Source organism: Sinohyriopsis cumingii, chromosome 9 (genome assembly GCF_028554795.1).
Source record: "Sinohyriopsis cumingii isolate HCF-2022 chromosome 9, ASM2855479v2, whole genome shotgun sequence".
In the NCBI taxonomy this organism is placed as follows: Eukaryota; Metazoa; Mollusca; class Bivalvia; order Unionida; family Unionidae; genus Sinohyriopsis; species Sinohyriopsis cumingii.
In genome coordinates this window covers 26,758,918-26,775,272 of record NC_142969.1, presented here as the reverse complement: position 1 = coordinate 26,775,272, position 16,355 = coordinate 26,758,918, and the positions used below count along the sequence as shown (strand labels likewise).

Genomic DNA, 16,355 nt, shown 5'->3' with positions numbered 1-16,355 from the left:
ACAAAATGACATTGTGAAATGAAAAACAGATGTAGCTTCTTTGTTCCTTTCATTACTTCTGAGTAGTGGGATTCAGACATTGCTATCTCGAACTGTTTCATGACTTACAAAGACATTTTCTAAAATTAAATATCCATAAGGTAGTTCATCATATATTTAAATAATCTGTTGGACACTCAGTACTCAAACAAGACAGAAATAATGGGATGCTCATACTACATCTGCCTCTAATACTCTTTATAGAATCCATTGCTCATTGTCCAGATTACTAAAATATTAACTGAAACTATGCTGTGTTCTATTTTTAAAAAATACATTATTATGTTTTATTTAATATAAAATACTTGTAATAGTGGAGGCTCGTCTTTTTTCTTTTAAAAGGACATCTTAAGACTGTGACCTAAAGTGTGTTGTTTGGTTGAAAATACTTATACCAGTATGTCTTATACCAGTAGGACTATTACTTATACCAGTATGACATATACTAGTATGACATACTTATACCAGTATGTCTTATACTTATGCCAGTATGTCTTATACTTATACCAGTATGATCTATACTTATATCAGTATGTCTTATACTTTTACCAGTATGACTTATACTTATACCAGAACAACTTATACCAGTATGACTTATACCAGTACAACTTATATTTATACCAGTACAACTTATACTTATACCAGTATGACTTATACTTATACCAGTATGTCTTATACCAGTATGTCTTATACTTATACCAGAACAACTTATACCAGTATGACTTATACTTATACCAGTATGACTTATACTTATACCAGTATGTCTTATACCAGTATGACTTATACTTATACCAGTATGTCTTATACCAGTGAGTTATACTTATACCAGTATGACTTATATTTATACCAGTACAACTTGTACTTATACCAGTATGACTTATACCAGTATGTCTTAAACTTATCACAGTATGTCTTATACTTATACCAGTATGTCTTATACCAGTATGTCTTGTACCAGTATGACATATACTTATACCAGTACAATTTATATTTATACCAGTATGTCTTAAACTTACAACAGTATGTCTTATCCCAGTATGTCTTATACTTATACCAGTATGTCTTATAACAGTACAACTTATATTTATACCAGTACATCTTATACTTATACCAGTATGTCTTATATTTATACCAGTATGTCTTATACTTACAACAGTATGTCTTATGCCAGTATGTCTTATACTTATACCAGTACAACTTATATTTATACCAGTATGTCTTATACTTATACCAGTATGACTTATACCTTTATGTCTTATATCAGTATGTCTTATACCAGTATGACTATTACTTATACCAGTATGACTTATACCAGTATGTCTTATATCAGTATGTCTTATACTTATACCAGTATGTCTTATACTTACAACAGTATGTCTTATGCCAGTATGTCTTATACTTACAACAGTATGTCTTATGCCAGTATGTCTTATACTTACAACAGTATGTCTTATGCCAGTATGTCTTATACTTATACCAGTACAACTTATATTTATACCAGTATCACTTATACTTATACCAGTACAACTTATACCAGTATGTCTTATATCAGTATGTCTTATACCAGTATGACTATTACTTATACCAGTATGACTTATACTTATACCAGTATGACATACTTATACAAGTATGTCTTATACTTATACCAGTATGTCTTATACCAGTATGACATATACCAGTACAACTTATATTTATACCAGTATGTCTTATACTTACAACAGTATGTCTTATGCCAGTATGTCTTATACTTATACCAGAACAACTTATACCAGTATGACTTATACTTATACCAGAACAACTTATACCAGCATGACTTATACTTATACCAGTATGACTTATACTTATACCAGTATGACATACTTATACAAGTATGTCTTATACTTATACCAGTATGTCTTCTACCAGTATGACATATACTTATACCAGTACAACTTATATTTATACCAGTATGTCTTATACTTACAACAGTATGTCTTATGCCAGTATGTCTTATACTTATACCAGTACAACTTATATTTATACCAGTATGACTTATACTTATACCAGTACGACTTATACCAGTATGTCTTATATCAGTATGTCTTATATCAGTATGACTATTACTTATACCAGTATGACTTATACTTATATCAGTATGACATACTTATACAAGTATGTCTTATACTTATACCAGTATGTCTTATACCAGTATGACCTATACTTATACCAGTATGACTTATACCAGTATGTCTTGTACCATTATGTCATTTCCATAATCTTTGAAAAATTGCCCTTTTGCCAAAAATGTGGCACTTTCGTAAAAGGTTCCCCTCTTGCATATCCCTCTGAAAATTTTATGTTCATATAAATAACTTGAGTGTTCAATTTTAAATAAGCCAGTTTGTTCTTCAATCAAACCTAAAAGGAAATTGTTTCCATCGCCCACGTCATTTCTTTTCCTATTAAACTTACTGAGACTGAAATCTGATCAAGGAATCTACAGTTTTTATTATTACCATAAGAGCAAACTAGTCATAATGTTTTGACAAAGAAATTATTCTAAATCAAAAACTATTCTTCAAAACCTATTTTTCTTTGAACCCCAATGATCCTGAGATTCAACCTGTGACCTTAAAACTGACCTTAACCCTTTTCCATGCCTTATAACTGCATGCCCTTGGAAATGGTCTTCTTTCAGTCACAGTGACCTTTTATAGAAACCAGTTTTCTCTTCTTTCAGGCATCATGGCTCGGACCTCTGACTTTCTGACTCTAAATCAACAGGGTTCTTCCTTACTGCAAGTGGAAGTCATCCACAAAATTTGGTCAAGGAGTGTGATAATCTCATGTGTGGAAACCATTTCTTTTCTTTCTGTCACTAAAACATTGACCTTTCAGTTTGGTCCAGGGGGCCCCAAGTGGCAGAGTGATCTAAAGTGCTCTCCATTATGGATCACTGCCATCTCACCTCTGTCTGCATGGGTTCAAGTCTCGGATTCAGCCAATGTAGGAATGTGAGAAAGCATGCCAGTAGCTTCTTGTGGGTCGGTGGTTCTTTCTGGGGTTTTCCCGGGTTCTTAATCCACCATTAATACTGGCTGCCATGTATAGCCTATTGTGTGCTGAAAAATGACATTAAACCCCACAACAACAACAACAGTTTGGTCCACGTTTGTGATTCAGAAACTAATATTATGCTGAAGAAACCTCCTTTCTCCTTTTGGTTACAGTGAATTTGACATTTAATCCAAAAATCAATAAGTTTCTTTATTATCCCAAGTTCAATCCATCCACAAAATTTGTAACTGCAGATGGTGGAGAACTAGAGTTATTGTTTGGAAATTAAATGGTGTTTGTATGTGTGTGTGTGTGTGTGAGAGATTTGGATTTTTCATAGATTTTTCATTGAGCTTTAACAATTTCTCAGTCAGTGGACATCTTAACATACTTTGGCTTGTGTATAAAGATCTACATAAGCCATTTTCTTAAGAAATACCATAACAGTCATATTCCTTGCAAACAAAATCATGAACTGCATATTTCTGAGTGTCTGAAGCTAAATGTATGCGTAACAATAAATTCTACTTGGACAGTCATTATAGCTTGATGCAAAAACAGTTTCCCAAATTAAACACCAAAAGTAGGTCACAGAAACTTAGCTATTCCATTGTCGTGCAATAGTCTTGAGGTCTTAACAATAACATAGCGTGTATATTTATTACGTCTGCTCAAAGTCATCAAATTATTTCATTATGATCATGCACATAGCGTGTATATTTATTACGTCTGTTCAAAGTCATCAAATTATTTCATCATGATCATGCAAACCTTAGTTCCTGCTCCCAAATTTCAACCCTTTATGTGGAGTTTCCTAATTCCACAACGAGACATGTTGTAGATTCTATTAATACCCAACATTTAAAAAATGAAGATGACAAAATTCTATCTGCATTAAGGTGTTCTTACTCTGGATGCAAATTCATTTCTGGCTTTATTGTAGCTGTCCACTGCTTCCTTCATTATGTTCATTCTTTCTTCATACCTCTGAAATGAAAAGAAAAAGATGATACTGATGATGAAAATGATAAAGAATAAGAAGACTAAAGAAAGAGAACTGTATTTAAAGAAACACATGCTAAATCCCCAGGACCAAGCTATTTTGGGATATAACCCATGGGCAGCATGGCTCCAGTCAGAAGAACAACCCAAGGGCAAGGATGCTATGGAAAACAAAGTGTACTGTCATTCCAAATATCTGGACATTAAAAAATAATTACTTTTCTTACTCTCTGGATAAGTGGAGTGCAAATCAAATTAAAATTTCTAACATTTTTTTTTACTGAGTACTTGTTGCAATTCTCACGCTTTTTACATGTATCCATACAGTCAAAACAGCATTGATGGTAAATATAAATGGTGGGTCTCAGTGCTGAAAATCTGATAGTCTGTATAGGAAGGATAGTTTAATTATTAATGTAATTCAAGAAGTAGAATATTTTGTCCCTTCCTACCTACTAGTTCATGACCAACAACTGTTTTGATAAGAAAGACTGGGTGGTGAGAATACATTGATCCCTCTCAGAAATAAAATCTCAGCATGGAAAACAAAGCTGGGCGGGCCAGAGGAAAGGATAATCAAAGTGGTTTGCAGGCCTTGTATAATATGTCAGATATATTTTACTTAGTGGGTGAGAAATTCATATTTTCATGAGAAGCATAGTTTTTCACCCATGATCTAAAATACATCCATTATTCATTCATAGTAAGCAAATTTTCTTTTCATTTTATGCTCAAACGTATTGGCTAGCAAGATGTACTGTATAATGTATTGGCTGGCAAGATGTACTGTATAACATATTGGCTGGCAAGATGTACTGTATAACATATTGGCTGGCAAGATGTACTGTTTAACATATTGGCTGGTAAGATGTATTGTATAACATATTGGCTGGCAAGATGTACTGTATAATGTATTGGCTGGCAAGATGTACTGTATAACATATTGGCTGGCAAAATGTACTGTATAATGTATTCGCTGGCAAGATGTACTGTATAACATATTGGCTGGCAAGATGTACTGTATAAAAGACTTAAGTAGCAGATTCTAACTCAATCCTGAGTGATGTCAGCAGTTGACCATTTCATACTGTGTTTTGTGACTATGTGCACCAAAACTGTAAATAGGGACATAATATTCCTTCTCAATTCAAAGTAAAGTATTTACCACTCGACCACTTAAGTGTCTAAGAATAACTTAAACTTTCATGGTTAAAATGTTATCCATGTCTATTGACAGCCAGTGAAAAATTATATTGTTTCACTCCAGTGAAATATTAAGATTATTTCTCTATAAAATCCAGTAATTCATGGCCTAGCATAAAATAAAGTCATCATTTTCAATCACATATTTTCTAACTTGGGTATAACATAAATTTCAATCTTAATTTCTTTTGAGAAGAACAAAATCCACTAAAACTGGTATGATGCAAACAAAACTGAATTCATAGTAAAGTGGTAACCACAAAGTAGGTATGGTCATGGATCCCATTACATTGTGTATTAGAAATACAATGTATAAATGTAGTAATACAATGTATAAATGTAGTAATACAATGTATAAACATAGTCAAGTATTAGAAATACAATGTATAATGTAGTCAAGTATTAGAAATACAATGTATAAATGTAGTCAAGTATTAGAAATACAATGTATAAATGTAGTCAAGTATTAGAAATACAATGTATAAATGTAGACAAGTATTAGAAATAAAATGTATAAATGTAGACAAGTATTAAGGCAGGGACTGATGCATGCCAAATTGTCAGAGTATGTTAAACAAGAGGCATAAGTGAGTCTGAAACTGCTCACCTAGCATACATAATAGTTGACCATTTCATTTAGTAGGGTTATGTAGTAATAAGAACTCAACCTATGGTATGTCATCTATTTGAAAACTTTATATATTTTACTATTCCTGATAACTTCTTTCGAATGATAACGGCATAATTAATATGCAGTTTTTTGCTCTTATTGAGAACCTTAATTACTTTAGTATCATTTATGTTGTGGGTCTCAAGTTTCATTGTTTTGTATAAAAAAAAGGCATTTTCGTGGGTACTTAAATTCATGGTTTTGCCTGTCAAAGTTTGCATATTTGTAGGTATGTACTTCATGGCTTTGCCTGTCAAAGTTTGCATATTTGTAGGTATGTACTTCATGGTTTTGCCTGTCAAAGTTTGCATATTTGTAGGTATGTACTTCATGGTTTTGCCTGTCAAAGTTTGCATATTTGTAGGTATGTACTTCATGGTTTTGCCTGTCAAAGTTTGCATATTTGTAGGTATGTACTTCGTGGTTTTGCCTGTCAAAGTTTGCATATTTGTAGGTATGTACTTCGTGGTTTTGCCTGTCAAAGTTTGCATAATTGTTAGTATGTACTTCGTGGTTTTGCCTGTCAAAGTTTGCATATTTGTAGGTATGTACTTCGTGGTTTTGCCTGTCAAAGTTTGCATATTTGTAGGTATGTACTTTGTGGTTTTGCCTGTCAAAGTTTACATATTTGTAGGTATGTATTTCGTGGTTTTGCCTGTCAAAGTTTGCATATTTGTAGGTATGTACTTCATGGTTTTGCCTGTCAAAGTTTGCATATTTGTAGGTATGTACTTCATGGTTTTGCCTGTCAAAGTTTGCACATTTGTAGGTATGTACTTCATGGTTTTGCCTGTCAAAGTTTGCATATTTGTAGGTATGTACTTCGTGGTTTTGCCTGTCAAAGTTTGCATATTTGTAGGTATGTACTTCGTGGTTTTGCCTGTCAAAGTTTGCATATTTGTAGGTATGTATTTCGTGGTTTTGCCTGTCAAAGTTTGCATATTTATAGGTATGTGCTTCATGGTTTTGTCTGTCAAAGTTTGCATATTTATAGGTATGTGCTTCATGGTTTTGCCTGTCAAAGATTGCATATTAGTAGGTATGTACTTCATGGTTTTGCCTGTCAAAGTTTGCATATTTGTAGGTATGTACTTCGTGGTTTTGTCTGTCAAAGTTTACATATTAGTAGGTATGTACTTCGTGGTTTTGCCTGTCAAAGTTTGCATATTTGTAGGTATGTACCTCGTGGTTTTGCCTGTCAAAGTTTGCATGTAGGTATGTACTTCATGGTTTTGCCTGTCAAAGTTTGCATGTAGGTATGTACTTCATGGTTTTGCCTGTCAAAGTTTACATATTTTTTTTTAGGTATTTAGTTTCATGGCTTAACCTCTACAGATACTGCCCAAACAAAGAATACAAAAATGACAAAACTATTCAAACTGAATAGATAACTGCAGCTTGTACAAAAATGTGAGAAAGATTAGATCTATTCATCTGATTTTGAGCAGGCTGGACTTGTTTAATTCAGGATTATTTACCTGATAATGTCTGTGTGTACCAGTAGACCTGATTGACATAATGGTTTTGTCCAAATATCAGTGAAGTGTGGGCTACAATACTTGGCAGTAATTAGCATATATAAATTTAGCATATATAAATAGTGTTTTGTTAGTAAATGTGTTTCATCCAATAGTTTAAATTTTTAAAGACATGTTGTTCACTGGGATTAAGAATGCATCTATTAAATGAGACATGCTTTCATGAGGTTTTAAATAACGACAATATTACTTAAGTGAAGAACTGACTTGAATAAGTATTAAATGCTATTTTCATATAGTATTATTTTTTCATTCATTTTCAGTAATATTAGTGTTGGAATGCCTTTTGCTTTTTCACATTCCCCCATAACCTAACTGATATCACAACATATCAATTTAAGACATTACATGGGAATTACAGCTACCAGATACTGTATAGATACATGTGCACTGACAGTTTAAAATGCATTATAATTTTGTAAAAGTGGTTAAAAATAACAATCACATGAGAAAAATAACATTTTATTACTAGATTACAGAAATGATGTTGATTTATCAGATGGCTCTGTTCATCTCTAGGAATGATACACTAAGAAATGGCGGGGGGGGGGGGTTATAATGTGCAGCTAATTTTTTGTTGGGTCTTTACATTTGTTTTGGAGAAACAACAAACCCCACAAAAATTTGTGATATTACAGTATCACAGAACCTGTCTAAAGACAATGACAATATAATATTATTTACAAAGGTGGTGAATTTGGTCGCCAGATTGGTAAAAAAAAGTTTAGCCAATCAAGACTGCCTTATTAAAATGCATGCATCTCACTCATGGTCAAACTCATCCATTATCTTGATAATACAATGCTATTTAACAAGCTGGATCAGAAATTTAGTTTGCCAGAATGCTGACATCCTCAGATGTTAGGTCAAATTGATATCATGAATGAATTTCATACATAATCATAATAATAATAATAATACTAATACTAATAATAATAATAACAACAACAATAATAATGTATGTTTTTAAAGACTATAGCTCTATTAGTTAAATACAAATATACATATTAGTAAAAATACAAATATTAGTACAAATATAAATACTAGTACTACAACTTTAGCCTGAATGCTTCAAATAAATATTGAGGTTTTACCCAGAGAACAAAAACAATAAAATCTTACCTCTACAGTAAAGCTTCTAAGAATTTTACAATTACCCTCCTCCAGGTAATTATCTTCCTGATAGTACAACTGTTCCATTAACTCTTTATTCTGCTGTCGACAGTACTGCGGTCAAAACAGAAAATTTAGTTAAATAATAACAACATTGGCCTTTACATTACATCTAACATAAAGGCAATACACTACTGACATGATAATATGATAAACTACAGATCTAGACAAGCAATACACTGTATGGTAAGATGATGATATCCAGATCCAGACAAGCAATACACTGTAAGGTAAGATGATGATATCCAGATCCAGACAAGCAATACACTGTATGGTAAGATGATGATATACAGATCCAGACAAGCAATACACTACTGACATGGTAAGATGATGATATACAGATCCAGACAAGCAATACACTGTAAGGTAAGATGATGATATACAGATCTAGACAAGCAATACACTGTAAGGTTAAGATGATGATATACAGATCTAGACAAGCAATACACTGTATGGTAAGATGATGATATACAGATCCAGACAAGCAATACACTGTATGGTAAGATGATATACAGATCTAGACAAGCAATACACTGTAAGGTAAGATGATGATATACAGATCTAGACAAGCAATACACTGTATGGTAGGATGATGATATACAGATCCAGACAAGCAATACACTACTGACATGGTAAGATGATGATATACAGATCTAGACAAGCAATACACTGTATGGTAAGATGATGATATAGAGATCCAGACAAGCAATACACTGTAAGGTAAGATGATGATATGCAGATCTAGACAAGCAATACACTGTAAGGTTAAGATGATGATATACAGATCTAGACAAGCAATACACTGTATGGTAGGATGATGATATACAGATCTAGACAAGCAATACACTGTAAGGTTAAGATGATGATATACAGATCCAGACAAGCAATACACTGTAAGGTAAGATGATGATATACAGATCTAGACAAGCAATACACTGTATGGTAAGATGATGATATAGAGATCCAGACAAGCAATACACTGTAAGGTAAGATGATGATATGCAGATCTAGACAAGCAATACACTGTAAGGTTAAGATGATGATATACAGATCTAGACAAGCAATACACTGTAAGGTTAAGATGATGATATACAGATCTAGACAAGCAATACACTGTATGGTAAGATGATGATATACAGATCCAGACAAGCAATATACTGTATGGTAAGATGATGATATGCAGATCTAGACAAGCAATACACTGTAAGGTTAAGATGATGATATACAGATCTAGACAATACACTGTAAGGTAAGATGATGATATACAGATCTAGACAAGCAATACACTGTATGGTAAGATGATGATATACAGATCTAGACAAGCAATACACTGTAAGGTTAAGATGATGATATACAGATCCAGACAAGCAATACACTGTAAGGTAAGATGATGATATACAGATCTAGACAAGCAATACACTGTAAGGTTAAGATGATGATATACAGATCCAGACAAGCAATACACTGTAAGGTTAAGATGATGATATACAGATCTAGACAAGCAATACACTGTATGGTAAGATGATGATATACAGATCCAGACAAGCAATATACTGTATGGTAAGATGATGATATGCAGATCTAGACAAGCAATACACTGTAAGGTTAAGATGATGATATACAGATCTAGACAAGCAATACACTGTATGGTAAGATGATGATATAGAGATCCAGACAAGCAATACACTGTAAGGTAAGATGATGATATGCAGATCTAGACAAGCAATACACTGCAAGGTTAAGATGATGATATACAGATCTAGACAAGCAATACACTGTATGGTAAGATGATGATATACAGATCCAGACAAGCAATACACTGTAAGGTTAAGATGATGATATACAGATCTAGACAAGCAATACACTGTAAGGTTAAGATGATGATATACAGATCTAGACAAGCAATACACTGTATGGTAAGATGATGATATACAGATCTAGACAAGCAATACACTGTAAGGTTAAGATGATGATATACAGATCCAGACAAGCAATACACTGTAAGGTTAAGATGATGATATACAGATCTAGACAAGCAATACACTGTATGGTAAGATGATGATATACAGATCCAGACAAGCAATATACTGTATGGTAAGATGATGATATGCAGATCTAGACAAGCAATACACTGTAAGGTTAAGATGATGATATACAGATCTAGACAAGCAATACACTGTATGGTAAGATGATGATATACAGATCCAGACAAGCAATATACTGTATGGTAAGATGATATACAGATCTAGACAAGCAATACACTGTATGGTAAGATGATGATATACAGATCCAGACAAGCAATATACTGTATGGTAAGATGATATACAGATCCAGACAAGCAATACACTGTAAGGTAAGATGATGATATACAGATCCAGACAAGCAATACACTGCAAGGTAAGAAGATGATATACAGATCCAGACAAGCAATACACTGTATGGTAAGATGATGATATACAGATCCAGACAAGCAATACACTACTGACATGGTAAGATGATGATACACAGATCCAGACAAGCAATACACTGTAAGGTAAGATGATGATATACAGATCTAGACAAGCAATACACTGTAAGGTAAGATGATGATATACAGATCTAGACAAGCAATACACTGTAAGGTAAGATGATGATATACAGATCTAGACAAGCAATACACTGTAAGGTAAGATGATGATATGCAGATCTAGACAAGCAATACACTGTAAGGTAAGATGATGATATCCAGATCTAGACAAGCAATACACTGTATGGTAAGATGGTGATATGCAGATCTAGACAAGCAATACACTGTAAGGTAAGATGATGATATACAGATCTAGACAAGCAATACACTGTAAGGTAAGATGATGATATACAGATCTAGACAAGCAATACACTGTAAGGTAAGATGATGATATACAGATCTAGACAAGCAATACACTGTATGGTAAGATGATGATATACAGATCCAGACAAGCAATATACTGTATGGTAAGATGATGATATGCAGATCTAGACAAGCAATACACTGTAAGGTTAAGATGATGATATACAGATCTAGACAATACACTGTAAGGTAAGATGATGATATACAGATCTAGACAAGCAATACACTGTATGGTAAGATGATGATATACAGATCTAGACAAGCAATACACTGTAAGGTTAAGATGATGATATACAGATCCAGACAAGCAATACACTGTAAGGTAAGATGATGATATACAGATCTAGACAAGCAATACACTGTAAGGTTAAGATGATGATATACAGATCCAGACAAGCAATACACTGTAAGGTTAAGATGATGATATACAGATCTAGACAAGCAATACACTGTATGGTAAGATGATGATATACAGATCCAGACAAGCAATATACTGTATGGTAAGATGATGATATGCAGATCTAGACAAGCAATACACTGTAAGGTTAAGATGATGATATACAGATCTAGACAAGCAATACACTGTATGGTAAGATGATGATATAGAGATCCAGACAAGCAATACACTGTAAGGTAAGATGATGACATGCAGATCTAGACAAGCAATACACTGTAAGGTTAAGATGATGATATACAGATCTAGACAAGCAATACACTGTATGGTAAGATGATGATATACAGATCCAGACAAGCAATACACTGTAAGGTTAAGATGATGATATACAGATCTAGACAAGCAATACACTGTAAGGTTAAGATGATGATATACAGATCTAGACAAGCAATACACTGTATGGTAAGATGATGATATACAGATCTAGACAAGCAATACACTGTAAGGTTAAGATGATGATATACAGATCCAGACAAGCAATACACTGTAAGGTTAAGATGATGATATACAGATCTAGACAAGCAATACACTGTATGGTAAGATGATGATATACAGATCCAGACAAGCAATATACTGTATGGTAAGATGATGATATGCAGATCTAGACAAGCAATACACTGTAAGGTTAAGATGATGATATACAGATCTAGACAAGCAATACACTGTATGATAAGATGATGATATACAGATCCAGACAAGCAATATACTGTATGGTAAGATGATATACAGATCTAGACAAGCAATACACTGTATGGTAAGATGATGATATACAGATCCAGACAAGCAATATACTGTATGGTAAGATGATATACAGATCTAGACAAGCAATACACTGTATGGTAAGATGATGATATACAGATCCAGACAAGCAATATACTGTATGGTAAGATGATGATATGCAGATCTAGACAAGCAATACACTGTAAGGTTAAGATGATGATATACAGATCTAGACAAGCAATACACTGTATGGTAAGATGATGATATACAGATCCAGACAAGCAATATACTGTATGGTAAGATGATATACAGATCTAGACAAGCAATACACTGTAAGGTAAGATGATGATATACAGATCCAGACAAGCAATACACTGTATGGTAGGATGATGATATACAGATCCAGACAAGCAATACACTGTAAGGTAAGATGATGATATACAGATCCAGACAAGCAATACACTGCAAGGTAAGAAGATGATATACAGATCCAGACAAGCAATACACTGTATGGTAAGATGATGATATACAGATCCAGACAAGCAATACACTACTGACATGGTAAGATGATGATACACAGATCCAGACAAGCAATACACTGTAAGGTAAGATGATGATATACAGATCTAGACAAGCAATACACTGTAAGGTAAGATGATGATATACAGATCTAGACAAGCAATACACTGTAAGGTAAGATGATGATATACAGATCTAGACAAGCAATACACTGTAAGGTAAGATGATGATATGCAGATCTAGACAAGCAATACACTGTAAGGTAAGATGATGATATCCAGATCTAGACAAGCAATACACTGTATGGTAAGATGGTGATATGCAGATCTAGACAAGCAATACACTGTAAGGTAAGATGATGATATACAGATCTAGACAAGCAATACACTGTAAGGTAAGATGATGATATACAGATCTAGACAAGCAATACACTGTAAGGTAAGATGATGATATACAGATCTAGACAAGCAATACACTGTATGGTAAGATAATGAAATGCAGATCCAGACAAGCAATACACTGTATGGTAAGATGATGATATCCAGATCTAGACAAGCAATACACTGTATGGTAAGATGATGATATAGAGATCCAGACAAGCAATACACTGTATGGTAAGATAATGAAATGCAGATCCAGACAAGCAATACACTGTAAGGTTAAGATGATGATATACAGATCTAGACAAGCAATACACTGTATGGTAAGATCATGATATACAGATCTAGACAAGCAATACACTGTATGGTAAGATGATGATATAGAGATCCAGACAAGCAATACACTGTATGGTAAGATGATGATATCCAGATCTAGACAAGCAATACACTGTAAGGTAAGATGATGATATTCAGATCTAGACAAGCAATACACTGTAAGGTAAGATGATGATATACAGATCTAGACAAGCAATACACTGTATGGTAAGATGATGATATACAGATCCAGTCAAGCAATACACTGTATGGTAAGATGATGATATACAGATCCAGACAAGCAATACACTGTAAGGTAAGATGATGATATACAGATCCAGACAAGCAATACACTGTAAGGTAAGATGATGATATGCAGATCCAGACAAGCAATACACTGTAAGGTAAGATGATGATATGCAGATCCAGACAAGCAATACACTACTGACATGGTAAGATGATGATATACAGATCCAGACAAGCAATACACTGTAAGGTAAGATGATGATATACAGATCTAGACAAGCAATACACTGTAAGGTAAGATGATGATATACAGATCTAGACAAGCAATACACTGTATGGTAAGATAATGAAATGCAGATCCAGACAAGCAATACACTGTAAGGTAAGATGATGATATAGAGATCCAGACAAGCAATACACTGTATGGTAAGATGATGATATCCAGATCTAGACAAGCAATACACTGTATGGTAAGATGATGATATAGAGATCCAGACAAGCAATACACTGTATGGTAAGATAATGAAATGCAGATCCAGACAAGCAATACACTGTAAGGTTAAGATGATGATATACAGATCTAGACAAGCAATACACTGTAAGGTAAGATCATGATATACAGATCTAGACAAGCAATACACTGTATGGTAAGATGATGATATAGAGATCCAGACAAGCAATACACTGTATGGTAAGATGATGATATCTAGATCTAGACAAGCAATACACTGTAAGGTAAGATGATGATATTCAGATCTAGACAATACACTGTAAGGTAAGATGATGATATACAGATCTAGACAAGCAATACACTGTATGGTAAGATGATGATATACAGATCCAGTCAAGCAATAAACTGTATGGTAAGATGATGATATACAGATCCAGACAAGCAATACACTGTAAGGTAAGATGATGATATACAGATCCAGACAAGCAATACACTGTAAGGTAAGATGATGATATGCAGATCCAGACAAGCAATACACTGTAAGGTAAGATGATGATATGCAGATCCAGACAAGCAATACACTACTGACATGGTAAGATGATGATATACAGATCTAGACAAGCAATACACTGTAAGGTAAGATGATGATATACAGATCTAGACAAGCAATACACTGTAAGATAAGATGATGATACACAGATCTAGACAAGCAATACACTGTAAGATAAGATGATGATACACAGATCTAGACAAGCAATGCACTGTACGGTAAGATGATGATATACAGATCGAGACAAGCAATACACTCTAAGGTAAGATGATGCTATACAGATCTAGACAAGCAATACACTGTATGGTAAGATAATGAAATGCAGATCCAGACAAGCAATACACTGTAAGGTAAGATGATGATATACAGATCCAGACAAGCAATATACTGTAAGGTAAGATGATGATATGCAGATCTAGACAAGCAATACACTGTAAGGTAAGATGATGATATGCAGATCCAGACAAGCAACACACTGTAAGGTAAGATAATGATATGCAGATCCAGACAAGCAATACACTGTAAGGTAAGATGATATACAGATCTAGACAAGCAATACACTGTAAGGTAAGATGATGATATACAGATCTAGACAAGCAATACACTGTAAGGTAAGATGATGATATACAGATCCAGACAAGCAATACACTGTAAGGTAAGATGATGATATACAGATCCAGACAAGCAATACACTGTATGGTAAGATGATGATATACAGATCCAGACAAGCAATACACTGTAAGGTAAGATGATGATATACAGATCTAGACAAGCAATACACTGTAAGGTAAGATGATGATATACAGATCTAGACAAGCAATACACTGTATGGTAAGATGATGATATAGAGATCCAGACAAGCAATACACTGTAAGGTAAGATGATGACAATACTCTGTAAGGTAAGATGATGATATACAGATCCAGACAAGCAATACACTACTGACATGGTAAGATGATGATATACAGATCTAGACAAGCAATACACTGTAAGGTAAGATGATGATATACAGATCTAGACAAGCAATACACTGTAAGGTTAAGATGATGATATACAGATCTAGACAAGCAATACACTGTATGGTAAGATGATGATATACAGATCCAGACAAGCAATACACTGTATGGTAAGATGATATACAGATCTAGACAAGCAATACACTGTAAGGTTAAGATGATGATATACAGATC

At 33.8% G+C, this 16,355-nt stretch overlaps 1 protein-coding gene across 1 annotated transcript in view; it reads right to left on the bottom strand.

Annotated features, from left to right (window-relative positions):
• The window catches only part of LOC149791442 (vacuolar protein sorting-associated protein 16 homolog), a 97,766-nt gene that overhangs the window by 21,812 nt on the left and 59,599 nt on the right, over positions 1-16,355 (bottom strand). Inside the window, exons 17-18 of the mRNA XM_089969975.1 lie at positions 8,611-8,715; positions 3,985-4,062 (exon numbers count right to left, since the gene is read on the bottom strand). Coding sequence (XP_089826101.1) covers positions 3,985-4,062; positions 8,611-8,715 — 183 coding nt within the window. The remainder of the gene's footprint in view (positions 1-3,984; positions 4,063-8,610; positions 8,716-16,355) is intronic.